The 27868-nt window shown below is 38.9% G+C and overlaps 1 protein-coding gene across 1 annotated transcript; it reads left to right on the top strand.

Moving 5' to 3' along the window:
* Positions 1 to 441: 441 nt before the first annotated feature.
* LOC112052463 (zinc finger protein 878) lies at positions 442 to 27868 on the top strand. The gene is made up of 16 exons (XM_052890047.1): positions 442 to 759; positions 1729 to 1848; positions 2933 to 3050; positions 4316 to 4418; positions 5094 to 5154; positions 5748 to 5988; positions 7128 to 7303; positions 8395 to 8571; positions 11773 to 11861; positions 13694 to 13816; positions 17428 to 17638; positions 19972 to 20096; positions 20370 to 20478; positions 21593 to 21691; positions 22446 to 22562; positions 27014 to 27868. The coding sequence occupies exons 1-16, from the start codon at positions 631 to 633 to the stop codon at positions 27149 to 27151; spliced, it is 2136 nt and encodes a 711-aa protein (XP_052746007.1). The 5' UTR covers positions 442 to 630; the 3' UTR covers positions 27152 to 27868.

Here is a 27868-nt window from a genome sequence, read left to right as displayed (position 1 = left end):
ATTAGAACAGACAATAATTTTGTTGGTGAATTTACTTGCGATACAAGTCCATATGTAATTAGTCTGAGACCATAATATACAGAGAAATACTCTGTCAACCTGTCTATATAAACCTTAGACCATTAAAAAGAATGGACCTGTTTCGCACCCAAATTCACCAACAAACCGGCATTTTTAGGGAGCTCTTTACACGACAAAAACGATTACAACAATGAAACATCGATTCTATAGCAACAGTATTTATAAACGCGCTATATCTTCGATATAGCGCGATATATAACGATTCTTGATCTTTGACAGAGGGGTAACGGTTTACGAGGCAGGTCCTTTCTTTTTAATAGTCTAAGGCGTGCGGCGTATATAACCATAGATTTAAGAGCGTAGTATCTATTGATCTGTGATCGGTACAGACACAGAGTACTGAGTAACTGTTCTTGTGACATTTAATTGTCTATGGTTATTGTTTTATGTTTTATTTGTTTTTCTAATAAATTTCTAATTTTATGAGTGCTTTACTACATTTTTCTCACTTACAATGTACAAGAAATACAAATGAGAAGTAGTCATGTAGTTTTCACGTGTTGTTCTTCTGTTGTTTTTGTGCTATTGTGCTAAGAAAAGACTTTAAAGATGGTAAATAAGGAAGGCATAATGAATAATCTCCTTTGCACAGCCTGTTTGTGTATAGGCAGGACTATTAAAGAAATCTATGAGGAAGAGCATAAGAAGTTCTATTTTGAAGTCTTGAAAGAACTCCCTGTAAGTAATAAACTGGATATACTTAGTAACCGAAGTGTTTATAATCAACACGTATTATGCCTCTCTTGGCATTAATATATTAATTTTAACTGCCTCGTTTAGATGCTAGGTTCGAGTCCTAGGTCTGGTTGTGAAATATTTTGTTTTTCTTCAATTAATTTCTAATCTCCAGACTGCAGAAGTTGGTGGTGTTGCAACACTGTGCCTAAGAGAAGATCCCAGTCAATTATCACTAACATAAATAGATATAGGGAGTGTTAATCAATTGTCAAGGATATCCTTAGCCCTACCCATTGGTCACAAGTCCAGGGCTCTGTTCCGTTTTTCTCACTGCCAAATGATGGATCCTGCATCTACACAGTGAATCCATAGAATGCTAAGTCTTATAGCAGTCCTTATAACCATGCTAACTAAGCGTTATTTCCGAGCAGAGAAGAGGAGTGTTGATAGATCGTCAAGGAATTCCTTAACCCTAAATCCAGTAGTCACAAGTCCTGGACTTTTGCTTGGTGATTTTTCTCTCTACCAGGCGATGGACCCGGCACCTGCACGGTGAATCCATGGAATGCTAAGATATTTGTCTCATCTCTCTAAAGGTAGTCATTTGCTGGTCTCTTAAAGCAATGGTTTGGTTCCACAGTCCTGACCTCTGCCTTCGATTCCCGAGGGTGTAGGTTCAAATCCGGTCCGGGGCAAGCTCCTGCAACTTTTCAGTTATGTGAATATTATCATCAAGAAACCTGCATACCTGAGGTATGGACGTTTCTTGATGATTTTTTCATCCTTCATGATGTTTTTCTTTCTTTCTTTCTTCTGAATTCTCTATGTGAAGTTTGCCAATCCACATTGGGCCAGAGTGGTGGACCATTGGCCTAATCACTCTCATAAGAGGAGACATGTGCTCAGCATTGAACTGAATATTGGTTGGTGCCTGCCCCCATATATCTATTGAGTTACTTACTATTTCAGATAAACAACTCGGATATAGTGCCCAGGGTATGCTGGGAGTGTAAAGCCATGCTGGAGAAAGTGCTATCTTTCCGAGAGCAAGTTAAAGACTGCTACAGGATACTGAGGACTTATATAGATGTAAGTAATAGTAAACTTATCTTGGTAAGCATGCTCCAACATAGACCACATTAATGGTCTCCATCAGGCTTAATAGGCTATTTGACACTTTTTTTTAAATGGTCTTAAATTGTTTGTTGTTCTTCTACTAGACATAAATTAGTTATTTCTGTGTATCGTCTCCAAAGAGTTCAAAAATCTTTTGTAAGACTATAAGAAATTGTAATTGTTATCAATTGTAAATTATAATACTGTATGACTTTTTCATTTCAAAAGAGCAACTGTTGAGTTTCTTGCCGGTATCTTCTCAGCAGAACCTGCCTTCCGAACCGGTGGTAGAATCTTTACAAATAGTCAACTGACGTGTCAAAAGTGCTTGTAAATTGAGCCTACTTGAAATAAATGAATTTCAATTTTGATTTAGATTTAATTTTTAATTTTTTAAAACTTTAATTTTTAAATATATTTTTAACATGCTTATATTAGCTTCACTTGTAACATAATGTATGTAAGAAAATCTTGGAATCATAATTTGACCCACTTCCCGGTCTTTATTAGTATGAAATTTTGCACATTTTTAACTTTCAATTGCATCATCACTTACCATCAGGTGAGATAGTAGTCAAGGGCTAACTTGTAAAGAATAAAAAAAGAACCACCTGTAATCGAGTAACAATATATCATAGAAAATAGGCCTTTTGTTGGCCTGAGTCGCCTGCATCCAGCGAATCCCTGCGACTCGCTTGATGTCGTCACTCCACCTGGTGGGGGTCGACCAATACTGCACTTACTAGTGCGGGGTCGGCGTTCCAGCACCTTGGGACCCCAACGTCCATCGGCTCTTCGAACATATCATCATCATCATATCAGCTGAAGTTCGTCCACTGCAGGACATAGGCCTTTTGTAGACACTTCCAAACATCACGATACTGAGCCGCTGCATCCAGCGAATGTCTGCGACTTGCTTGATGAAGTCAGACCACTTGGTGGGGGGTCGACCAACACTGAGCTTTCTAGTGCAGGATCACTATTCGAGCACCTTGGGACCCCAACGTCCATTTGGCTCTTCAAACGTCTTCTGACTATTTATTTGGTATGATTTCAGAGTGTACACGACAGCTCCCTACTGGATATATCCAGAGCGCCGCGGTTGAAGGTCCACTCCAATGATGCTGTGATCATCACACCTCGTGATAGTCTCCTTGTCAAGCTTGAGGATAATGGTATTGATGACTGTTGATGACTAAAGGAGATGGTCCATTTCAGGTCCAATCTTGTACACTGTATCATTAAAATTTTAAAAAATACAAGGATTTTATAAAAATCTAAATAAGTGAATAAATTAATTAAACAAATAAAAACCCGACTGCATAAAGTATAAAAAAAACAAGCTCAGTCCAGAAGTTAGATGGTTTAATTTCGGATTTATTTATTACGTTTATTACAAAGTATGATATATATGTCCAACCGAAGTTAGTCAAATATTCAAAAAAATCCACGGAACGCTCGGTGGGCGAATCCGGCTCGCACATAGCCATTTTTATAATCAATATATTTCATTTAGTCTATTTTATAACTTCACTTCACAAACCTGCTCGCACCTATAGTCATCCGCCTCGCGTATTTTGTAGAGACAAATATTAAATAACGTTTTTCTAATTGAAGTTTGTTTTAAACATGGCCATGATATACCATTTTAGAATTCTCACAAAAAGCTCTTGAATTTGATACCCATATTGCAATATTAGAAAAAAAAAATTTTTTCACCTCGAGTCTATAGCGTCTCACAGTCGTCTTGTTATTTTTTTTTTAGTTTTACGTATCTAAGAACACTTGGTTTATTGAGACAAATCTAACGATATCCTAATTACGTAAATCCGTTCAGTGGTTTGGAAGACATGGGGTAATAAAGAATATTACATACATACATACATACATGCATACATACAAGATACTTGCGAAAAACATAACCCTTCTTGCAGTCGGGTAATAAGTGTAACTAAATGAAAAGAAACGAATAAAATTAAAACCCTAGTTTTTGAGATAAATCAAGATGGCGCCCTTAAAGCAACTATGACATGACAATTGACAGCAAACGTCAAATCGACTACTGCATTGAAAACGTCATAATTACCCATATTAGTGTTGCACTTTTTGGGAGATAATGAACATTATTTCGAAAGAATTAAAGTGAATTCGTAGATTTGTATAATCATTAAAAGTAAAAAAAAAATATTTTCTTTTATTTCCGCCAGGGTACAATGACTGATCCTGAGCTCCATACAATTTTGGACCATCTCCTTTAAAAAATACAAGGTGACGGGCCACGCGCAGTGTAGAGTTCCGTAGATTAAATTTGCACTTAAAAAAAATCATCCTCTCTTTGCATATAAGAAAAGAACCCTAATTTTTTTTTTCGTTTTTTTCATTTTACAGACGTACTTGTTTGAAGTGTTTTATAATACAATTCTAATGAATTTATTTATAGACAAGTGTAAGGAGCTGTCAAAAAGTGACACTGCTGACAACGGCCCCACCGAGGACATACAGACGGTGCTCTGTGACGTCAAAAAGAGAGAAGGAGAAAAAAGGTGAGATGTGCTGGTTTAGTATTTTCATTTTTTGGGAATGTTTATAATATAAAAAAAGAAAAGAATAAAGAAAAAATAAAATAAAGAAAAGAATTCACAGATTTGACTTAAATAAGTGGATTTTGGATTGATTCATCATTATTAATCCATATTCGACTCACTGCTGAGCACGAGTCTCCTTCGTCGCACGAGTCTGTCTTTGGCGCCATAGCTCCCGAGTGTGATTTCAATTTAGTTTGTTTTGTATGAAAGGTGACTTATGTGCGTGTGTTCTTAGACATGTTTGATGAAAATCGGTCGAGCCGTTTAGAAGTTGTGGGGGTGAAAGTGGGGAAGAACAACCGAATGTCTGCAAATATACTCGAGTGGGGTCTCAAATGAAAGCGCACTGAAAGAGAATATTGATGACTTGATTGAAGAGTGTAATTAATAATTTCATGACTTTTGGGATTTTAATAAATAACCGTTTTTCTAATTGTAGGTTTTTTTAATATGGTATGATATACCATTTTGAAATCCTCTTGAATTTGATACCCATATTGTAAATATAAAAAATTACAGAACCAACAGGAATTTAACAATTTGTTTAAGTTGGTACACACAATATCAAATATACATACCACAAATTAAAGAATAATATTCAGATAGAGGGCACGGAACGTGACGGTGTTGTAGCCGCTCCAAACACAAAATTATAAAACAATACATTCGACATCGAGTCAAAACAAAACGAACCGTATTCAAGAAAAACTATTCATAAAAGCTAAAGAAATAAGATAGAGTATTTTTTATTTGGTAATTATTGATATATCATTCATTTTATAACTAGTGAACGCGCGCGACTTCGTCCGCGTGGAAATCAATGTAAACTATTCCACCACTTTAGGGGTTGAATTAAAAAAAAATTAATCAAATTATATTGCGTGTTTTTTTTATGATTTATAAAATAACTTTTAAATTTTTTTACTCTAATAATTAAGAACTTTCCTTACAAACTTTAAAACTTTTTACTCTAAACTTTCCTTACTAACTTTCAATTTATTTTATTTTCGCAATATAAAGTATCCTATAAGCTTCTCCGTATTAGTCTTAAACCGTGCTAAGTTTCATTTGAATTCATTTAGTAGATTTAGCGTGATGCCCGGCCAAGAAAATCACGGACAGACAGACAGACAAAAAATCAAAAAAAAAATATTTTTTGCTTCAGTATCAGTATATAAATTTACGTAATTGTTGTTAGTGTTAAATTTTGAAATACAAATTATGGAATAATTTTGTAGACCTCAGACTGCAATATCATTTAATCTCTAATTTTTGTTTTATTTTTAGAAGACCTTAAAAACTAGTAAAGTGAAATCTAAACGCACATTGAAAACGAACGTCGATCCCGTCGCTGTCAATGAGGCATGTCAAACTGACGTCAAAGTTGACACCAGTGTCAAAACCAGTGACGTCAAACTGGAGGACCTTAACAATGGCAATGTAAATGAGGACTGTCAAATGGACGTCAAAGTGGAGGTTGACACTCATGTCAAAATCGATGACGTCAAATCGGAGATCAATAACGATGGTAAGTCCTTATGGAATGTTTAGTAAGGTTTGTCAGTAATAGCTGTGACAAACCAGTTGATTTGATGCCTTCGATTCCGGAGGGTGTGGGTTCGAATCCGGCCTGGGGCATGCACCTCCAACTTTTCAGTTATATGCATTTTAAGAAATTAAATACTATTATGTCTCAAACGCTGAAGGAAAAACAATGTGAGGAAACCTGCATACCAGAGAATTTTCTTAATTCTCTGCATGTGTGAAGTCTGCTAATTGGGCCAGCGTGGTAGACTATTGGCCTAACCCCTCTCATTCTGAGAGGCGACTTGTGCTCAACGGTGAGCCGAAAAAATGTTGACATTGGTTTATCTTTATAATGTCTAGCTTGTATAGCACTTAAATTATATAATTAAATATATCATCATCATCATCTCCTTACCCTTATCCCACTTAAGTGGGGTCGGAAAAATATGTCAATCTTTTCCATTCGTCTCTATTACTCGTCAACTCATCATCCACTCCTTTTACACACATTTCCTCTTTCACACAATCCAACCATCTCTTCTTTGGCCTTCCTCTAATTAAATATATATAATTAAATAATAATAATAATAATTATTATTATTATTAACTAGTTCGGATAACTGGGGCACTCACAAAATTTGATTTTAATCTTAATATTTTTCTATTTGTATTTATGTTTCATGATTTCCTTTTTTGTGTTTTGCCAAATAAAAATCTTTCTTTCTTTCTTTCAGTATAGTTCCAAGCTCTATATATCCTCTTCTCTAAAGAGGGAAGCTTGGAACTGATAGGTAATGATGAAAACTATAAAAAAAAAAAAAATCATCTATCTGCCTATTGTTCTTTAATCTGTGTTATCTTTTTTTACAGTTGACAAGGATGCTATGTCCTTACACTACATACAATGTGTTCGTTTTTGAATGTCTATTTGGAATTGCTACGACACCGCCGTGATTCGTGCACTCTATCTGCTTTTTATTCTTTAATCTGTGTTATCTTTTTTACAGTTGACAAGGATGCTATGTCCTTACACTACATACAATGTGTTCATTTTTGAATGTCTATTTGGAATGGCTACGACACCGCCGTGATTTGTGCGCTCTATCTGCCTTTTATTCTTTAATCTGTGTTTTTTTTCAGTTGACGAGGATGCTATGTCAAATGAGGGTAGTCTGAAATCTTTCAACTCTGACTCTGATAGTGACGATGACTCGGATAGAGACATTGACGCGAAAATACAAAACTTTTTGGACGATATCAAAAAAAATAAACACAAATCCACAAAAATAAAAAAGAAACGGAAAACTGAGAAAAAGGTATGTCGTGATTTTTTTTAATTATTTCCAAAGAAACAGAAGAAATCACAGATTTGACTTAAGTAAGTGGATTTTGGATTGATTCATCATCATTATTAACCCATATTCGGCTCACTGCTGAGCACGAGTCTCCTTCGTCGAGTAGAGTCTTTGGCGCCATAGGCGTTTTGTATTACATTTGACTTATGTGCATGTGTTCTTAGACATGTTTGATGAAAATCGGTTGAGCCGTTTAAAAGTTGTGGGGGTGAAAGTGGGGAAGAACAACCGAATGTCTGCAAATATACTCGAGTGGGTGGGTGGTCTCAAATGAAAGTGCACTGAAAGAGAATATTGATGACTTGATCGAGAGTGTAATTAATAATTTCATGACTTTTCGGGTTTTTTCAAAATTTACAATTATATGTTATAAGCGATTAATAAATAACCGTTTTTCTAATTGTAGGTTTTTTATATAGTATGATATACCATTTTGAAATCCTCTTGAATTTGATACCCATATTGTAATTTTTAAAAAAATCACGTCGAGTCTATAGCATCTTACATTCGTCGGTTTTTTTTTAACTTCACCTATCTAAGAACACTTGGGTTATTAAGAAAAATGTAACGATATATTAATTACGTAAAGTGGCTTAAAAGATATGAGGTAATCTATACTAATATTATAAAGAGGAAAACTTTGTTTGTATGTTTGTTTGTTTGTTTGATTGTAATGAATAAGCTCAAAAACTACTGGACCGATTTTAAAAATTCTTTCACCATTCGAAAGCTACATTATCCACAAGTAACATAGGCTAAATTTTATTTTGGATAAAAATAGGGTTCCGTAAGATATTTGGGTTTTTCGGGCACAAGGTGTAAAAAATCAACCAGAAAAGTAGAGTAGGGGTAGGTAGGGGTAGGGATAGGCTAGGGGTAGGGTAGGTGTAGTTGAAAGTTTACATAGAGTTTCACGCGGACGAAGTCGCGGGCGTCGGCTAGTATAGAATATTACAAACAAACAAACATACATAAAAGATACGTAAATTTTAAATTTATTTGTAAATTAAAAATTACGTAAAAAGTGTCAAATAGCCTAGTCTCTTATACAGGTGTCAAAATACGACAACATACTAACAGTGGATCTCTCCTACGACGAGATGCAAACGGAGAGATCTCTCCGCGCTCTCTGTGAGAGTTTCACCCAGGCGCCACACAAGTGCTCGACTTGTTTGCTCGTCTTCAACTGCGCCTCTTCTCTCGACACTCACCATGAGAAGAAACACAAGGTGAGTTACGAATATAGAAGTAAAAGTTAATATATATTATAGGACTAAAAAGTGATTACAAATATAAGAAAACTAATGTCGAACATTATGATTCACAACATTTGTCAGGACAACTTAATTAACAAATCAAACTGTAACCAAAATAAGACCCTAGAATGGCAGAGAATGACCTTGAGTCACGCACTTGTGAACGATGTGTGTAGGGTTAAATGTACCTTTGACTGTTAACAAACACTCCCCTTTTCCACTCAAGTCACTCTCCCCGCCTATCCCAAGTAACCCATATAGAATTACACCTTGAGTGGTGTCACGCACTTGTGAACGATGTGTGTAGGGTTAAAGGATCCTTTGACTGTTAACAAACACTCCCCTTTTCCACTCAAGTCACTCTCCCCGCCTATCCTAAGTAACCCATAAAGAATTACATCTTGAGTGGTGTCACGCACTTGTGAACGATGTGTGTAGGGTTAAAGGATTCTTTGGCTGGTAACAAACACTCCCCTTTTCCACTCAAGTCACTCTCCCCGCCTATCCCAAGTAACCCATAAAGAATTACACAACAAGAGATGTGGACGGCTCGAACGCCACGAGCACACTGAAGCCGTCTGTACCGCAAGTCGTTGCAACGCGGCGATAACATTTATAAAAGAAAAATCGTTTTTTATACCCGTTCCATATATGGTACAATGATCCTTAGTTATATTTTTAACCGACAGACCGACGTACCATATATGGAACTGGATTTATTTATGTTCCCGTCAAATATTAAGACTACAACTTACTTATATTTCTAACCGAATTAAAAAACGCCGCGCGGTTTCACCCGCGTAGTTCACGTTCCCGTAAGAATACGGGGATAATTTATAGCATATAACCTTCCTCGATAAATAGGCAATCCAACACTGAATGAATTTTTCAAATCGGACCAGTACTTCCAGAGATAAGCGCGTTCAAGCAAACAAACAAATTCTTCAGCTTTACAATATTACCTGCTATTTGTCGAAGAATTCATATACCTCGGATCCACCATCACGTATAATGGCTCCTGTGAACTGGAGGTACGAAGAAGGGTTGGGATAGCCAAGAGTGCAATGTATCAGCTACATAAAACTCGGAAGGACATCTAGTCGCATGAACGTTCAGTTTCGCACTAATAGTCACGAACAAAATTGTCTGTCATTTTCTGAGGAAAACGAGCTTAGATTTGGTATATATCTTATACTAAACTAGAAGTCTTTGCCCGTTTTTTACACAATTCAATTGCACAAAAAGGTATTTTTACGGATCTCTTTAACCGACGAACACGATTACAACTATTTAACATCGATTCTATAGAGACAGTTTTTATAATCGCATTAGATCGTTGATCATATACTTTGACAGAAAAGTAACGTCTAGCGAGGCAGGTCCTATACAATAATGGGGATGATGACTAGGTTTGAATATATTGATTTTTATGATACATTCGGGTAAATAGGGTCAATGGTAACTGATTTATACATAAAAAGGAAAGATTGTCTGGATATTTGCAAAATAAATGAGATTATAAAATTTCTAAATCTATTAAAAATATTTTATCGTAATTAGATGAAAATTCATACAGTTTTAGCTTCCTTACATTAAATGTGACATTTTTTAATATGTGAACTATAAGCATAAACGCACAAAAAACAAAGATATTAGTAATTTTGTTTGAACGCGCATACAAATCTAACGATCACTACATTGCCTATGACGTCACTAGCTCGTGCCATTTTGTATGGAGTGTTTTTCAGGGATCCGCGGCAGCGCCGCTAATCTGACTCTTCAAATCCCTGTAGCTCCGAAAGTAATGATCGCAGATATCCTGTTACTTTTACAAAATTGCTTTACTATTAGTATACTCTTAATTTATATACAACTAGCGGACGCCCGCGACTTCGTCCGCGTAAATTTCGATGACAACTTTACTACTACCCTTATCCTACCCTACCCAACCCCTACCTCTACCCTACCCCTACCCTACCCCTAACCCCACCCTACCCCACCCTAACCCTACCCTACCCCAAACCTACCCCTACCCTACCCCTACCTTACCTACACCCTACCCCCATCCTACCCCTACCCTACCCTACCCTACCTCTACCCCTACCCTACCACTTCCCTATCCTACCCGTACCTCTACCCTACCACTACCCTACCTCTACCCCTATCCTACCACTACACTACCCGTACACTGCCTCTACCCGCTTCCCTACCCGTACCCTACCCTACCCTATAACTTCTCTATCTTACTCCTACCCTTAGCAAAATCGGTCCAGTCCTTCGAGAGTGGTGGTATGACCAAGAGAAATAGAGACTTCTATGCTAATAATATAAAGAGGTAAAGTTCGTGTGGTTGTAGGAGGTAATCTCTGGATCTACTGGACCGATTTGGAAAATTGTTTCACCAATAAAAAGCTACATTATTTGTGAGTGTTAAAGGCTATGTTTGATCCCCATATTTACACGGGATCGGGAACTACGTAAATGAAAGCGCCGGGCGTCATATAGCGGAATTTCTGCGTCTTTTAGAAATTTTGTATTATCTCCGAAACTATTTAAGTAATTTACATACTGTAAAGGGCAAATCTTATCTCCATAATATCCTTGTGATTAATAAATAATTTATTTTAATAAGGACCAAAGTTTAGTTGTATAAATAATGACGTAAACCTAAGTATATAAAATTAATAATTTTTTAAAACACAAAAGGTACTATATCTGCTAATATATAGAAGATATATATATGGTGTCGCGGACTTTTTTGTAGAAATTTTGAAGATACATAAAGTCTCTATACATTAATTTCAATTTTACACAATAGTTAAGGCAGCGCATGCGAATAAGTCTATTTAAGAGGATTTTCAGTCCGACCTGTATGACAAAAACTGTGATAACTCGGTTAATATATATGATACCAATATAAAATAGCCTATAGCACTCCCCGATAATGTAGCATTCTACTGGTGAAAGAATTTTTAAAATCGGACCAGTAGTTCCGAAGATTACCCCATTTAAAAAATGTGACAAACTTACAAACTTTACCTCTTTATAATATTAGTATAGATTTAAAAAACTGTCATCATCCCTATTGGTCTGAGGAGATGGTCACGACCCTCACACATGAGGATTACGACTCACGGAGGATTATATTAGTATGGATGTATTTCTTCATTCCAGGCACCTGGTGATTACATTTGCTCCATATGCCGAACCATAGTGTCTTCCGTCGAAGCCTTCACTGCACATTATAAAAGACACATGAAAAGGTACACATCATTATCAAACCATAGTATTCGGCTCTCAGAATGACCTAACCCCTTGGACTATTGGCCTAACCCCTCGGTTAGGCCCTCGGTGGCCTTTTGCGGGTTGGCAGACTTCACACACGTAGAGAAAAAAATCTGCGGTATACAGGGTTAATAACGATTTTTTTCCTTCATTCCGGGCTGGATTCGAACCTTTTTTTTTTTTTTAATCTGTACAAAGTTATCCCTTGACTACAATCTCACCTGATGGTAAGTGATGATGCAGATGATGGAAGCGGGCTAACTTGTTAGGAGGAGGATGAAAATCCACACCCCTTTCGGTTTCTACACGGCATCGTACCGGAACGCTAAATCGCTTGGCGGTACGTCTTTGAGTGGTAACTAGCCACGGCCGAAGCCTCCCACCAGCTAGACCTGGACAAATTAAGAAAATCTCAATCTGCCCAGCCGGGGATCGAACCCAGGAACTCCGTTTTGTAAATCCACCGCGCATACCACTGCGCCACCGTCAAAAGGGAGGGTTGGCAGACTTCACACACGTAGAGAAAAAAATCTCCGGTATACAGGGTTAATAACGATTTTTTTCCTTCATTCCGGGCTGGATTCGAACCAACGCCCCCCGAATCGAAGGCTACCATGATAATATAATAATTTTTATATTAATAATAATTATTTCTTTTTAGAAACGATTCTTGACCATTAAAAAAGAATATGTTTTACTGTTACTCGAATAAGCATAGCTGGGCACCGTTAATCAAATAGTTAACTTCGTTAATCGTTAATCCGCTACAAAAAAAGTTAGCTTCGTTAAACGTTAAAGCGTTACATTCTGGAAGAATTAACGCAAGTTAACGTTAACCGTTAATCCGTTAATATGACTGGTTAATATTGCATTTTTATATCATTGTGTGAGATTGGAAATTTACCATTGGAAAAATAAAGGTGAGCGCTGGGGAAAAGTGCCATAATTTGTTTTTATCAATAATTTTAACATAAATATAGTAATTTGTTGATTTATTTGAAAAAAAATCTTTCATAATTTCTTACTTGTCCTGTTACCTGTTAATCACGTCGCGCGGTAAATAGTAGCCATTGGATTAACGCTTAACGGACTTCTGCATATTAACGGAAGTTAACGGGTCCGTTAACATTTTTAAAAGTTAACTTAAAAGTTAATCCGTTAATCAAAATGTTAACTTCGTTAATTAACGATTAACGGATTAACGAGTTAATCCCCAGCTATGCGAATAAGTAACGGGTTTGTCGCTATTCACTAGTGATATAAAACTTTATTTATCTGATAACATTGCAGTTACGAATATAAGAACCATATTGAGCTTCAAATGCTAAAAAATAAAGGCCTTAACATGGCATTTTAACCTTATGTCGTATGTCAATATGAACATAAATTCAAATTCAAATTTCATTTATTTAAATTAGGCTTAATTTACAAGCACTTTTGAAAAGTCTAGTTATGTCATGATTTCGGTAGTAATTGAAGTCGACATCTGGTTTAAGATCTTTATTTTCTCAAAAGAATTACATAAAATTCGCTTATATGACAAATACAATTAACTCACTAAGGTAATTAATTATTCACGTGTGTACATACTAATTAGACTTAAATCCTACATACAAAAAATCAAAATAAATAATTGCTAAAAAAAATGCGGGTAGATTTTAAATTACATAATTTTAAGATGTAATTTATGATTTTAAATTACATTTTAAAATTAAAGGTACATACAAGTGATATAAAACCTTATTAAATTTGCAATTACTGATGGCAAGGCTGTGTTGTTTAATTTTGAACCTTATCCCCTTGTCAATAGGTATGAATGTGCGCTCTGTCACAAGCGAGCGACAGACATCAAGTCCATACAGCAGCATCTGCACACGCGGCACCAGATCACTCTCAGGAAGTACACGTGCAAGTTGTGCGGCAAAGTGTCCAAGTGAGTGCTTGCAGCAGAGTCAGCTCTCGCCCGCGCCGTAGGATACATAACATCGAGTCCATACAGCAGCACCTGCACACGCGGCACCAGATCACTCTCAGGAAGTACAAGTGCAAGTTGTGCGGCAAAGTGTCCAAGTGAGTGCTTGCAGCAGAGTCAGCTCTCGCCCGCGCCGTAGGATACATAACATCGAGTCCATACAGCAGCACCTGCACACGCGGCACCAGATCACTCTCAGGAAGTACAAGTGCAAGTTGTGCGGCAAAGTGTCCAAGTGAGTGCTTGCAGCAGAGTCAGCTCTCGCCCGCGCCGTAGGATACATAACATCGAGTCCATACAGCAGCATCTGCACACGCGGCACCAGATCACTCTCAGGAAGTACAAGTGCAAGTTGTGCGGCAAAGTGTCCAAGTGAGTGCTTGCAGCAGAGTCAGCTCTCGCCCGCGCCGTAGGATACATAACATCGAGTCCATACAGCAGCATCTGCACACGCGGCACCAGATCACTCTCAGGAAGTACAAGTGCAAGTTGTGCGGCAAAGTGTCCAAGTGAGTGCTTGCAGCAGAGTCAGCTCTCGCCCGCGCCGTAGGATACATAACATCGAGTCCATACAGCAGCATCTGCACACGCGGCACCAGATCACTCTCAGGAAGTACAAGTGCAAGTTGTGCGGCAAAGTGTCCAAGTGAGTGCTTGCAGCAGAGTCAGCTCTCGCCCGCGCCGTAGGATACATAACATCGAGTCCATACAGCAGCACCTGCACACGCGGCACCAGATCACTCTCAGGAAGTACAAGTGCAAGTTGTGCGGCAAAGTGTCCAAGTGAGTGCTTGCAGCAGAGTCAGCTCTCGCCCGCGCCGTAGGATACATAACATCGAGTCCATACAGCAGCACCTGCACACGCGGCACCAGATCACTCTCAGGAAGTACAAGTGCAAGTTGTGCGGCAAAGTGTCCAAGTGAGTGCTTGCAGCAGAGTCAGCTCTCGCCCGCGCCGTAGGATACATAACATCGAGTCCATACAGCAGCACCTGCACACGCGGCACCAGATCACTCTCAGGAAGTACAAGTGCAAGTTGTGCGGCAAAGTGTCCAAGTGAGTGCTTGCAGCAGAGTCAGCTCTCGCCCGCGCCGTAGGATACATAACATCGAGTCCATACAGCAGCACCTGCACACGCGGCACCAGATCACTCTCAGGAAGTACAAGTGCAAGTTGTGCGGCAAAGTGTCCAAGTGAGTGCTTGCAGCAGAGTCAGCTCTCGCCCGCGCCGTAGGATACATAACATCCGAGTCCATACAGCAGCACCTGCACACGCGGCACCAGATCACTCTCAGGAAGTACAAGTGCAAGTTGTGCGGCAAAGTGTCCAAGTGAGTGCTTGCAGCAGAGTCAGCTCTCGCCCGCGCCGTAGGATACATAACATCGAGTCCATACAGCAGCACCTGCACACGCGGCACCAGATCACTCTCAGGAAGTACAAGTGCAAGTTGTGCGGCAAAGTGTCCAAGTGAGTGCTTGCAGCAGAGTCAGCTCTCGCCCGCGCCGTAGGATACATAACATCGAGTTCAAGCAGCACCTGCACACGCGGCACCAGATCACTCTCAGGAAGTACAAGTGCAAGTTGTGCGGCAAAGTGTCCAAGTGAGTGCTTGCAGCAGAGTCAGCTCTCGCCCGCGCCGTAGGATACATAACATCGAGTCCATACAGCAGCACCTGCACACGCGGCACCAGATCACTCTCAGGAAGTACAAGTGCAAGTTGTGCGGCAAAGTGTCCAAGTGAGTGCTTGCAGCAGAGTCAGCTCTCGCCCGCGCCGTAGGATACATAACATCGAGTCCATACAGCAGCACCTGCACACGCGGCACCAGATCACTCTCAGGAAGTACAAGTGCAAGTTGTGCGGCAAAGTGTCCAAGTGAGTGCTTGCAGCAGAGTCAGCTCTCGCCCGCGCCGTAGGATACATAACATCGAGTCCATACAGCAGCACCTGCACACGCGGCACCAGATCACTCTCAGGAAGTACAAGTGCAAGTTGTGCGGCAAAGTGTCCAAGTGAGTGCTTGCAGCAGAGTCAGCTCTCGCCCGCGCCGTAGGATACATAACATCGAGTCCATACAGCAGCACCTGCACACGCGGCACCAGATCACTCTCAGGAAGTACAAGTGCAAGTTGTGCGGCAAAGTGTCCAAGTGAGTGCTTGCAGCAGAGTCAGCTCTCGCCCGCGCCGTAGGATACATAACATCGAGTCCATACAGCAGCACCTGCACACGCGGCACCAGATCACTCTCAGGAAGTACAAGTGCAAGTTGTGCGGCAAAGTGTCCAAGTGAGTGCTTGCAGCAGAGTCAGCTCTCGCCCGCGCCGTAGGATACATAACATCGAGTCCATACAGCAGCACCTGCACACGCGGCACCAGATCACTCTCAGGAAGTACAAGTGCAAGTGGTGCGGCAAAGTGTCCAAGTGAGTGCTTGCAGCAGAGTCAGCTCTCGCCCGCGCCGTAGGATACATAACATCGAGTCCATACAGCAGCACCTGCACACGCGGCACCAGATCACTCTCAGGAAGTACAAGTGCAAGTTGTGCGGCAAAGTGTCCAAGTGAGTGCTTGCAGCAGAGTCAGCTCTCGCCCGCGCCGTAGGATACATAACATCGAGTCCATACAGCAGCACCTGCACACGCGGCACCAGATCACTCTCAGGAAGTACAAGTGCAAGTTGTGCGGCAAAGTGTCCAAGTGAGTGCTTGCAGCAGAGTCAGCTCTCGCCCGCGCCGTAGGATACATAACATCGAGTCCATACAGCAGCACCTGCACACGCGGCACCAGATCACTCTCAGGAAGTACAAGTGCAAGTTGTGCGGCAAAGTGTCCAAGTGAGTGCTTGCAGCAGAGTCAGCTCTCGCCCGCGCCGTAGGATACATAACATCGAGTCCATACAGCAGCACCTGCACACGCGGCACCAGATCACTCTCAGGAAGTACAAGTGCAAGTTGTGCGGCAAAGTGTCCAAGTGAGTGCTTGCAGCAGAGTCAGCTCTCGCCCGCGCCGTAGGATACATACATAACATCGAGTCCATACAGCAGCACCTGCACACGCGGCACCAGATCACGAAGTTATTATTTTTTATCATTTATTATGTACAAAAATCCTGTATTCACACAACAAAAATAATCGTCACGACACCACACTGTTCAATGCGAAATAGAAAAACGAAAAGAAAATAACTGGCTTGCTTTCTATGAGAGAGAGAGAGAGACAGAGAAACACGCGCAAACCGCAAGGCTTACAACTATAGCAAAAAGTGTCGTTACAACTTTTGGTCTTAATTTTTCCGTCCTCCAGTCTCTATGAGAGAGAGAGAGAGAGAGAGAAACACGCGCACACCTTGCAACTATAGCAAAAAGTGTCGTTACAACTTTTGGTCTTAATTTTTCCGTCCTCCAGTCTCTATGAGAGAGAGGGAGAGACAGAGAAACACGCGCACACCTTGCAACTATAGCAAAAAGTGTCGTTACAACTTTTGGTCTTAATTTAATCCGTGTAGTTCCCTTTTCGCAACGCGAAACTCGCAACTTCGTTCCAAAAATTGTAATTTGAATATCTGTCCAGGTCCGTAGACACGCACCGTTACCACTGCGACATGCACAAGTCGCGCGTGCAGTGTCCGCAGTGCGACAAGACCTTCAGCCACCGCGCGGGGCTCATGAACCACCGGCTCGCCGTCCACGAGGCGCAGAACCAGTTCCCTTGCACGCTCTGTGACAAAGTCTTCCGGTGGAAGACCAGCCTGAAGCGACATCTGGAGAAACACAAGAACGAGGTGAGTCCAGCTGTCCTGGAATCATAGTATCAGTGTTCCGGTGGAAGACCAAACGACATATGGAGAAACACAAGATCGAGGTAAGTCCACTAATCCTAGAACCATAATATCAGTTCCCTTGCTCGCTCTGTGATGAAGTGTTCCGGTGGAAGACCAGCCTGAAGCGACATCTGGAGAAACACAAGAACGAGGTGAGTCCAGCTGTCCTGGAATCATAGTATCAGTTGCCTTGCTCGCTCTGTGACCAAGTGTTCCGGTGGAAGACCAGTCTGAAACGACATCTGGAGAAACACAAGAACGAGGTGAGTCCACCAATCCTAGAACCATAGTATCAGTTCCCTTGCTCGCTCTGTCACAAAGTGTTCCAGTGAACAATCTGAAACGACATCTGGAGAAACACTACAGGACGAAGTGAGTCCAGCAGTCCTGGAACCATAATATCAGTTCCCTTGCTTGCTCTGTGACTAAGTGTTCCGGTGGAAGACCAGCCTGAAGCGACATCTGGAGAAACACAAGAACGAGGTGAGTCCAGCAGTCCTGGAACCATAATATCAGTTCCCTTGCTCCCTCTGTGACAAAGTGTTCCGGTGGAAGACCAGCCTGAAGCGACATCTGGAGAAACACAAGAACGAGGTAATTCCACCAGTCCTAGAACCATAGTATCAGTTCCCTTGCTCGCTCTGTCACAAAGTGTTCCGGTGAACAGCCTGAAACGACATCTGGAGAAACACAAGAATGAAGTGAGTCCACCAGTCGTAGAACCATAATATCAGTTCCCTTGCTCGCTCTGTGACTAAGTGTTCCGATGGAAGACCAGCCTGAAGCGACATCTGGAGAAACACAAGAACGAGGTGAGTCCAGCTGTCCTGGAATCATAGCTTCAGTTCCCTTGCTCGCTCTGTGAAGTGTTCCGGTGAACAGCCTGAAACGACATCTGGAGAAACACAAGAACGAGGTGAGTCCAGCAGTCCTAGAACCATAGTATCAGTTTCCTTGCTCGCTCTGTGAAAAAGTGTTCCGGTGGAAGACCAAACAACATATGAAGAAACACAAGATCGAGGTAATTCCACCAGTCCTAGAACCATAATATCAGTTCCCTTGCTCCCTCTGTGACAAAGTGTCCCGGTGGAAGACCAGTCTCAAACGACATCTAGAGAAACACAATAACGAAGTGAGTCCAGCAGTCCTAGAACCATAATATCAGTTCCCTTGCTCGCTCTGTGACAAAGTGATCCGGTGAAAGACCAGCCTCATGTTTTGAGTTTGTAAAATGGTGTTAAAAAAAAAATAAACCTTGGCTCAGTTTGTTGTGGAGACTCGGACCGAGGCACATTCGGAACCCTCGTAAGTTTAATTTTAAGTTTTCGACTATAATAGGGATGATGACAGTTTTTTAAATTGTATATAAATTAAGAGTATACTAATAGCAAAGCAATTTTGTAAAAGTAACAGGGTATCTGCGATCATTACTTTCGGAGCTACAGGGATTTAAAGGGTCAGATTTTCGGCGCTGGCGCGGATCCCTGAAAAACGCTCCATACAAAATGGCACGAACTAATGACGTCGTAGGCAATGTAATGATCGTTAGATTTGTATGTGCGTACAAACAAAATTACTAATATCTTTGTTATTTGTGTGTTTATGTTTATAGTTAATATATTAAAAAATGTCACATTTAATGTAAAGAAGCTAAAACTGTATGAATTTTCATCTAATTACGATAAAAAAAAAATTTGAAATTTTATAATCTTATTTATTTTGCAAATATCCAGTCAATCTTTGCTTTTTATGTATAAATTAGTTAACATTGACCATATTTACCCGAATGTATCATAAAAATCAATATATTCAAATCTAGTCATCATCCACATTACCACCATCAATTTAATTGTGAAAACTTGTAAACTAAGTCTGATTGAAATGAATAAATTTTGATTTTTTTTTATTTTTTTTTTATGAAAAGTGATAAAGACGATCTATATATATATTTTTTTCTCTAAAAAATAATGTATTTATTAGTATATTTTGATATGTATTTTATTCATTATTGTAGGTATTTGTGTAATATTGTTTATGTATTAGGATGTAAATTATTTGTATGTATGTGTACTACTAATACTATGGTTATTTTTGTTTTACGCCACCTGCTGATGTGCTTAAGTTTTCCTAAACCGAAGGTTGCCTGGAAGAAATCGCTACTTAGCGATAAGGCCGCCTTTTGTATGCTGATCTCTTCCTAATTTGTTTTTTATTTCACTTGTCTTTGTGGTGTGCAAATAAAGTATATTTATTTATTTATTATTTATTATTTATAAATGAATGTTGTCTTCCAGGAGAGCAGCACAGTCCCCACTAACAAGGCGTACTGCGAATCGTGCGACATCGGCTTCTCGTCTGTCTGTTCGTTGCAGCGACATCTCAGAAACAGCCTCAAACATGTTACATACGACCAACTCAAGTAAGTGACCACAAGTATTTTTTTTTAAATTTGGCCATATGGCTAAAAATCACATGATACACCGTCTGAGTATGCCAGAGTACTTTCGATCTCATACGGAGCCCTTAGGTATGAGCTGGTTCTTGCACGGCACGATCCAAACTGCGACTCGATGACACTCACTATAGTTTAAATTCTAAAAAATCTTTTAAAAAAAAGATAAAGATTTTTTTTTAATGAATAAAGATTTTTTTACTATTTTTTTTATTTACTTTTTTAATTCTACCGTTTCAGATTCATATGCGACCACTGTGACCAGAGATATGTAGACAAGACCAAACTGCGCGATCATATAGAGGAGAAACATTTGTACAGAACCTTCCAGTGCCACATCTGTCACAAGGTGAGTGCAGAACCTTCCAGTGCCACATCTGTCACAAGGTGAGTACAGAACCTTCCAGTGCCACATCTGTCACAAGGTGAGTACAGAACCTTCAAGTGCCACATCTGTTACAAGGTGAGTACAGAACCTTCCAGTGCCACATCTGTCACAAGGCGAGAAGCATATTGCAATTGTACCTTCATTCTCATCTGCAACCACTGTAACCATAACTTTTCAGTTATGTGAATTTTAAGAAATTAAATATATCTTAAAATTCACATGAATGTGCTGAATGGGGATGATGACTAGGTTTGAATATTTTGATTTTTATGATACATTCGGGTAAATAAGGTCAATGTTAACTAATTTATACATAAAAAGCAAAGATTGTCTGGATATTTGCAAAATAAATAAGATTATAAAATTTCAAAATCTACTAAAAATATTTTATCGTAATTAGATGAAAATTCATATAGTTTTAGCTTCCTTACATTAAATGTGACATTTTTCAATAAATGAACTATAAACGCACAAATAACAAAGATATTAGTAATTTGTTTGAACGCCCATACAAATCTAACGATCAGCGAGCCAACGACGTCATTAATTCGTATCATTTTGTATGGGGCGTATTTTCAGGGATCCGCGGCAGCGCCGCAAATCTGACCCTTTAAATCCCTGTAGCTCCGAAAGTAATGATCGCAGATACCCTGTTACTTTTACAAAATTGCTTTGCTATTAGTATACTCTTAATTTATATACAATTTAAAAAACTGTCATCATCCTTGGCCGTAACTAGGCATTGATGGACTTACGTATGTGTACACTGTACATTCACACATACATCCAACAATGTCTCTTTTGCCGGCCGCTGCAGTAAACTACTATTTTTTTATTTTCAACTAGCGGACGCCCGCGACTTCGTCCGCGTGGAATTCAGTTTTTCACAAATCCCGCGAGGACCATGGATTTTTCCGGGATGAAAAGTAGCCTAAGTGTTAATTCATAGTAAAATTTATATCCATTCCAAATTTCAGCCAAATCGCTTCAGTAGTCGCCGCGTAAAGGAGGAACAAACATACTTACACACTTACACACAAACTTTCGCCTTTATAATATTAGTGTGATATTCCAGCCGTCTAAGAACCGCGTCGGGCTGGAGCAGCACGTGCGCACCGTTCACACCGGGCGACCCAACAACCGGATATGCCACCATTGCGGGAAAGGATTTCCGGTCAGTGCAATCTGTATTAGACATTCATCATCATCATTTTCAACCCATAGCTCACTGCTGAGCTCGAGTCTCCTCTCAGAGTGAGAGAGGCAAGGCCAATAGTCCAACACGCTGGCCCAATGCGGATTGGAAGACTTCACACACGCAGAGAATTGAGAAAATTCTCTGGTATGCAGGTTTCTTCACGGTGGTTTTCCTTCACCGTTTGAGACATGTGATATTTAATTTCTTAAAATGCACACAACTGAAAAGTTGGAGGTGCACGCCCCGGGCCGGATTCGAACCTACGCCCTCCGGAGTCGGAGGCAGAGGTCATATCCACTGGGCTATCACGTCTCTCAACCTTACGTACCGGACTAACGTATTAAGGGGTGTGGATTTTCATCCTCCTCCTAACAAGTTAGCCCGCTTCCATCTTAGACTGCATCATCACTTACCATCAGGTGAGATTGTAGTCAAGGGCTAACTTGTAAATAATAAAAAAAAAGAAAAAAAAATGTTTTCCACTTACCATATTCAGTTGAGTAATTTTCAATAAAAGACTTTAATTGTTGTATTCTACTTATGCCGGAAGCAATGAAAATGACTTAATTATTTTTTCATTCGCCGGAAAGAAGAGGTTATTAGTATAGATGGGACTAACAAATAATGTGGCTTTCTATTAAATATAATTATAAGAATTTAAAAAAAAAAAAAAAAAAAAAAACAACCTAATACAAAAAAAAAAAAAAAAACAACCTAATACATATTCCAGACCAACCTGCAGCTAGAGTCTCACATCCGTACGCACACCGGCGAGAGGCCGTTCATGTGCGAGTACTGTCCCGCCACATTCTCGCAGCAGTCCAACCTCTACAAGCACCATAGACAAGTGAGTTTTTTTTTCGGAATTTTCTGAACCGGTGGCCAAATATGGAACACGTCGCGGCGATCATCTATTTGATTTGTTCAGTTTGCTATTGTTGTTCTTTACAAAATATATATAAAATTAAATATAATTATTATTATTATAATTATAATTTTCGCTTTGTAATTTTATCTGCATAAATAATGTCTAGAGGATTAAGAAGTGACAAAACATGATTCTAAATATATATATATATATATACGGTTGAATTGAGAAACCTCCTCCTTTTTTTTAAGTCGGTTAAAAACCGTCACCGGCCCATGAAACTTTGTGGCATTAACAGTCCAACCTCTACACTAACCATAGACAAGTGAGTTTTTTTTTTCGAACTTTTCTGAACCGGTGGCCAAATATGGAACACGTCGCGGTGATGATCATTTTGATTTGTTTAGTTTGCTGTTGTTGTTCTTTACAACAAATTTAATTATAATTTTCGCTTTGTCAGCATAAATAATGTCTAAAGGATTTAGAAGTGACGCGTAAAACATTATACTAAAATTCGTCACCGGCCCATGAAACTTTGTGCCATTAACAGTCTAACCTCTACACTCACCATAGACAAGTGAGTTTTTTTTTCATTTTTTTTATATTATAGTGCCATTTTTTTACATTATAGTGCCATGAACTTTTATGAACCGGTGGCCAAATATGGAACTCGTCGCGGCGATCATCATTTTGATTTGTTTAGTTTGCTGTTGTTGTTCTTTACAGTAAATTTAATTACAATTTTCTTTTCTGAACCGGTGGCCAAATATGGAACTCGACGCGGCGATCATCATTTTGATTTGTTTAGTTTGCTGTTGTTGTTCTTTACAGTAAATTTAATTACAATTTTCTTTTCTGAACCGGTGGCCAAATATGGAACTCGACGCGGCGATCATCATTTTGATTTGTTTAGTTTGCTGTTGTTGTTCTTTTCAATAAATTTAATTATAATTTTCGCTTTGTAATTTTATCTGTATACAACGTGTCCCAAAATTCAACGATAAGCGGGCGCCAAAAGATTGACCTGCTCATGAGCACTTAAGGAAAAATAATAAAAAAAATATACCTAAATTTTTTTTTTAGTTACAAAATAAATTTTAAAATTCTTTGAAAATTTACACCTTGTATGATATTTTGAACTACCGCAGCTACAATTTCTTAAATATGCTTAAGATTTTTTTTGTATCGGAACCTAAGTAGTACTACTATTCACCACAACTCTTAAAAACACCACAATGCCCGCAGTTTTTACACAAAAAAATATCAAAATATTTTTTTTCCCTCAAATTTTTAAAGATTTTTACTTTCAGTCTACTTTGACTCATGGTCTTGCAAAAAAAAGTATGAACACCGCTATGGCAAGTTATTTTCAAAGTTGACGCAACTAATCAAGATTTCAAAATAGTATAATACCCTAGGATAACTAGTCACAAAAAAAAATATGCGTACCATTTGTAAACAAGAACCAAATTTCTTAATTGTTCTTGTTGTTAGTAATAAATTTTACTATGTTCCAAAAATGTGTTTGTTATTTTAATTACACAACATTAAAGTAAATGTTCGAATTGTTTTCCACCGGCATTAATACAGGCACGACATCGCCTTAAAAACGACCGTTTTATTTTTCGCGCATATCTTCTAGCATTGATATGTGCCGCAGCCTGAGTGATTTTTTGCCGAAGCTCGTCCAATGTCGTAATCGGTTTTGCGTAGATCCTGTCTTTGAGACAACCCCAATAAAAGAAATCCAGGGGGTTTAGGTCGGGTGATCGGGGTGGCCATAGGATAGGACCAAGTCGCCCGATCCAACGCCCCGGATACTCGTGGTCTAGGTATTGTCTCACAGGACGAGCGTAGTGAGCTGGGCAACCATCATTTTGATACCACATATTTTGAAGGTCGCTTAGGGGGACGTCTTCTAGTAATTCTTGCAAATCATTTTGTAAAAAGTTCAAATAACTGTCCCCATCTAAGTTTCCTTGTAATTCAAAAGGCCCAATCACTTTTCCATTTAAAATGCCCGTCCATAAGTTGACCTTAAATTGATATTGGGATTTGTCTTCTCTCATCAGGTGCGGATTCTCATTGCTCCAGCTGTGTAGGTTGTGAAGATTTAAATAGCCATCTTTCTTGCAGGTTGTTTCATCCGACCATAGTACTTTATCCAAGAACTGAGGATCTTCCCGATGCTTTTGAAGCATCACTCGGCAAAATGCGATCCGCAGTGGATAGTCCCGTGATAGTAACGTTTGTACACGTCTGTAATGATATGGGTGTAGCCGATGACGTTTTAGTATTCGATGTGCTGAACTTTTTGGGATTCCCGTAGCTGCTTCTATGGCACGCACTGAGGTAGTTGAATCAATGTTTATTTCATTGAGAACTTCTTCATCGCATTCCGATCTAGGTCTTCCAGCGTTTCTTCTAGCTGACGGCAAACGACCCTCCGAAAACGCTTGATGCACATTCATAAATACCCGATAATCTGGATATCTTTGAGCGTTTGGGTACCTTTCTCGATACAATCTGCTAGCAGCGTTAGCATTGCACCGACATTCTCCATAAATGAGATGCATGTTAGCGTATTCCATCGGCGTGTATGGTTGCGGCATGATAACGCTAAACAGTCCAAAATACACCAAAAGTCCAATTCACAAAACACAGGCACAGTCCAAAATAATGCCAGGTCAGTTCAGTTTGCAGATCACTTAAGTCCAGTCCAAAATGCAAAGCCAAAAGTCGTTAGTACGAGAGCCACGTCAATTGAATACGGAAAGTTGCGCAGTAAACAAAGGAGCAGAGCGTACTGACTTGCTGGGAACAGGATTTTCTTTACCTGCATCATTGTCATTCAACAAAGAACATCTGTCTATCCCTCTCTAACGTATACTTATCGCTATCTTTCTCTCTCTCTCTCTCTCTTATTTTTAAATGTTATCGTTCGTTCCATTAAAATTCTAGGAAATTGCAACGTATGACTCACATCATTTTGTGCATAAAGTAAAAGTGATTTCTAGGAGCAAAAACATTTTAGAAATTTAGTTCTTGTTTACAAATGGTACGCATATTTTTTTTTTGCGACTAGTTATCTTAGGGTATTATACTATTTTGAAATCTTGATTAGTTGCGTCAACTTTGAAAATAACTTGCCATAGCGGTGTTCATACTTTTTTTGCAAGACCATGAGTCAAAGTAGACTGAAAGTAAAAATCTTTAAAAATTTGAGGGAAAAAAAATATTTTGATATTTTTTTGTGTAAAAACTGCGGGCATTGTGGTGTTTTTAAGAGTTGTGGTGAATAGTAGTACTACTTAGGTTCCGATACAAAAAAAATCTTAAGCATATTTAAGAAATTGTAGCTGCGGTAGTTCAAAATATCATACAAGGTGTAAATTTTCAAAGAATTTTAAAATTTATTTTGTAACTAAAAAAAAAATTTAGGTATATTTTTTTTATTATTTTTCCTTAAGTGCTCATGAGCAGGTCAATCTTTTGGCGCCCGCTTATCGTTGAATTTTGGGACACGTTGTATATAATGTCTATAGGATTAAGAAGTGACGCGTAAAACATTATATTTCGTCGCTTCATTCGAAGATATAATTTTACTAAGTAGTTTCCCTTAACTTACAAGCAACAACGCACGTTTCAGAGATTTATTTTCTTTGAACCGGATGTCAACAAACAAAATATTCACACACTATGCTCTATACCCACTATGCCACTTGTTTACGTGTTGGTAGCGTTTTCCACATTCCTTTTTCGTGCGTTTTTGAGTTTTTTTTTATTTATTATATTATAATGCCACGAACTTTTCCGAACCGGTGGCCTAATATGGAACTCGTCGCGGCGATCATCATTTTGATTTGTTTAGTTTGCTGTTGTTGTTCTTTACGATATATTTAATTATAATTTTCGCTTTGTAATTTTATCTGTATATATAATGCCTAAAGCAATTAGCAGTGACACGTAAAACATTATACTAAAAACCGTAAAACTTTGTGACATTAACACGCACCATAGACAAGCGAGTTCTTTTTCGTTTTTTAATTTAAACCGTCCTGCTTGGACAATTCTTCAGACCAATTATAGAAGGACCTGTATAGCATTCATAGTCACGAACAAAATTGTCTGTCATTTTCTGAGGAAAACGAGCTTAGATTTGGTATATACGTTTTTTACACTACACAAAAAGGTTTTTTACGGAGCTCTTTAACTGACGAACACGACGTTTTCCTTCACCGTTTGAGACACGTGATATTTAATTTCTTAAAATGCACACGACTGAAAAGTTGGAGGTGCATGACCCGGACCGGATTCGAACCCACGCCCTCCGGAATCGGAGGCACTATTATATAATAGGCTATCTGCCTATTATTGATTAATCTGTGACTATTTCGTATATAAATATAATTATATATTTTCTTTTGCAGGTACATTTAAACATGAAATCTAAGCGATATCCGCTGTGTAAGAAGAGCAAAGCGGACGGGAATCAAACCGACGACCCTCAGCCGCCATTCCCTATAGCAATCATGCAGTACATACCAGAAAATGGATTTAGTTTTTAAATTAAAATAGGGATGATGACAGTTGTTTAAATTGTATATAAATTAAGAGTATGCTAATAGTAAAGCAATTTTGTAAAAGTAACAGGGTATCTGCGATCATTACATTCGGAGCTACAGGAATTTAAAGGGTCCGATTTGCGGCGCTGCCGCGGATCCCTGAACAACGCCCCATACAAAATGGCACGAACTAATGACGTCATAGGTCATAATGATCGTTAGATTTGTATGTGCGTACAAACAAAATTACAAATATCTTTGTTATTTGTGCGTTTATGTTTATAGTTCATTTATTGAAAAATGTCACATTTAATGTAAGGAAGCTAAAACTGTATGAATTTTCATCTAATTACGATAAAAGATTTTTAATAGGTTTTGAAATTTTATAATCTTATTTATCTTGCAAATATCCAGTCAATCTTTGCTTTTTATGTATAAATTAGTTAACATTGACCCTATTTACCCGAATTTATTATAAAAATCAATATATTCAAACCTAGTCATCATCCCCATTGTCCATACAATGTGTTAACGCCAAAAAGTGGCGAATTGATAGTGCGGTCGAGACCTATATTAGGCAAGTGCTGACTTGACATTATAATCAATATATCATCTGTGAACATTACTGTTATAAATGGCTTTATTTATATTGTCTATGACAAGTCTGTATATATAGTGAAAATTAAATTATAATGGACACTCAGCTGTAAAAAATCAAAA

Source organism: Bicyclus anynana, chromosome 27 (genome assembly GCF_947172395.1).
Source record: "Bicyclus anynana chromosome 27, ilBicAnyn1.1, whole genome shotgun sequence".
Taxonomy (NCBI): Eukaryota; Metazoa; Arthropoda; class Insecta; order Lepidoptera; family Nymphalidae; genus Bicyclus; species Bicyclus anynana.
This window is presented reverse-complemented; position numbering and strand designations above follow the sequence as displayed.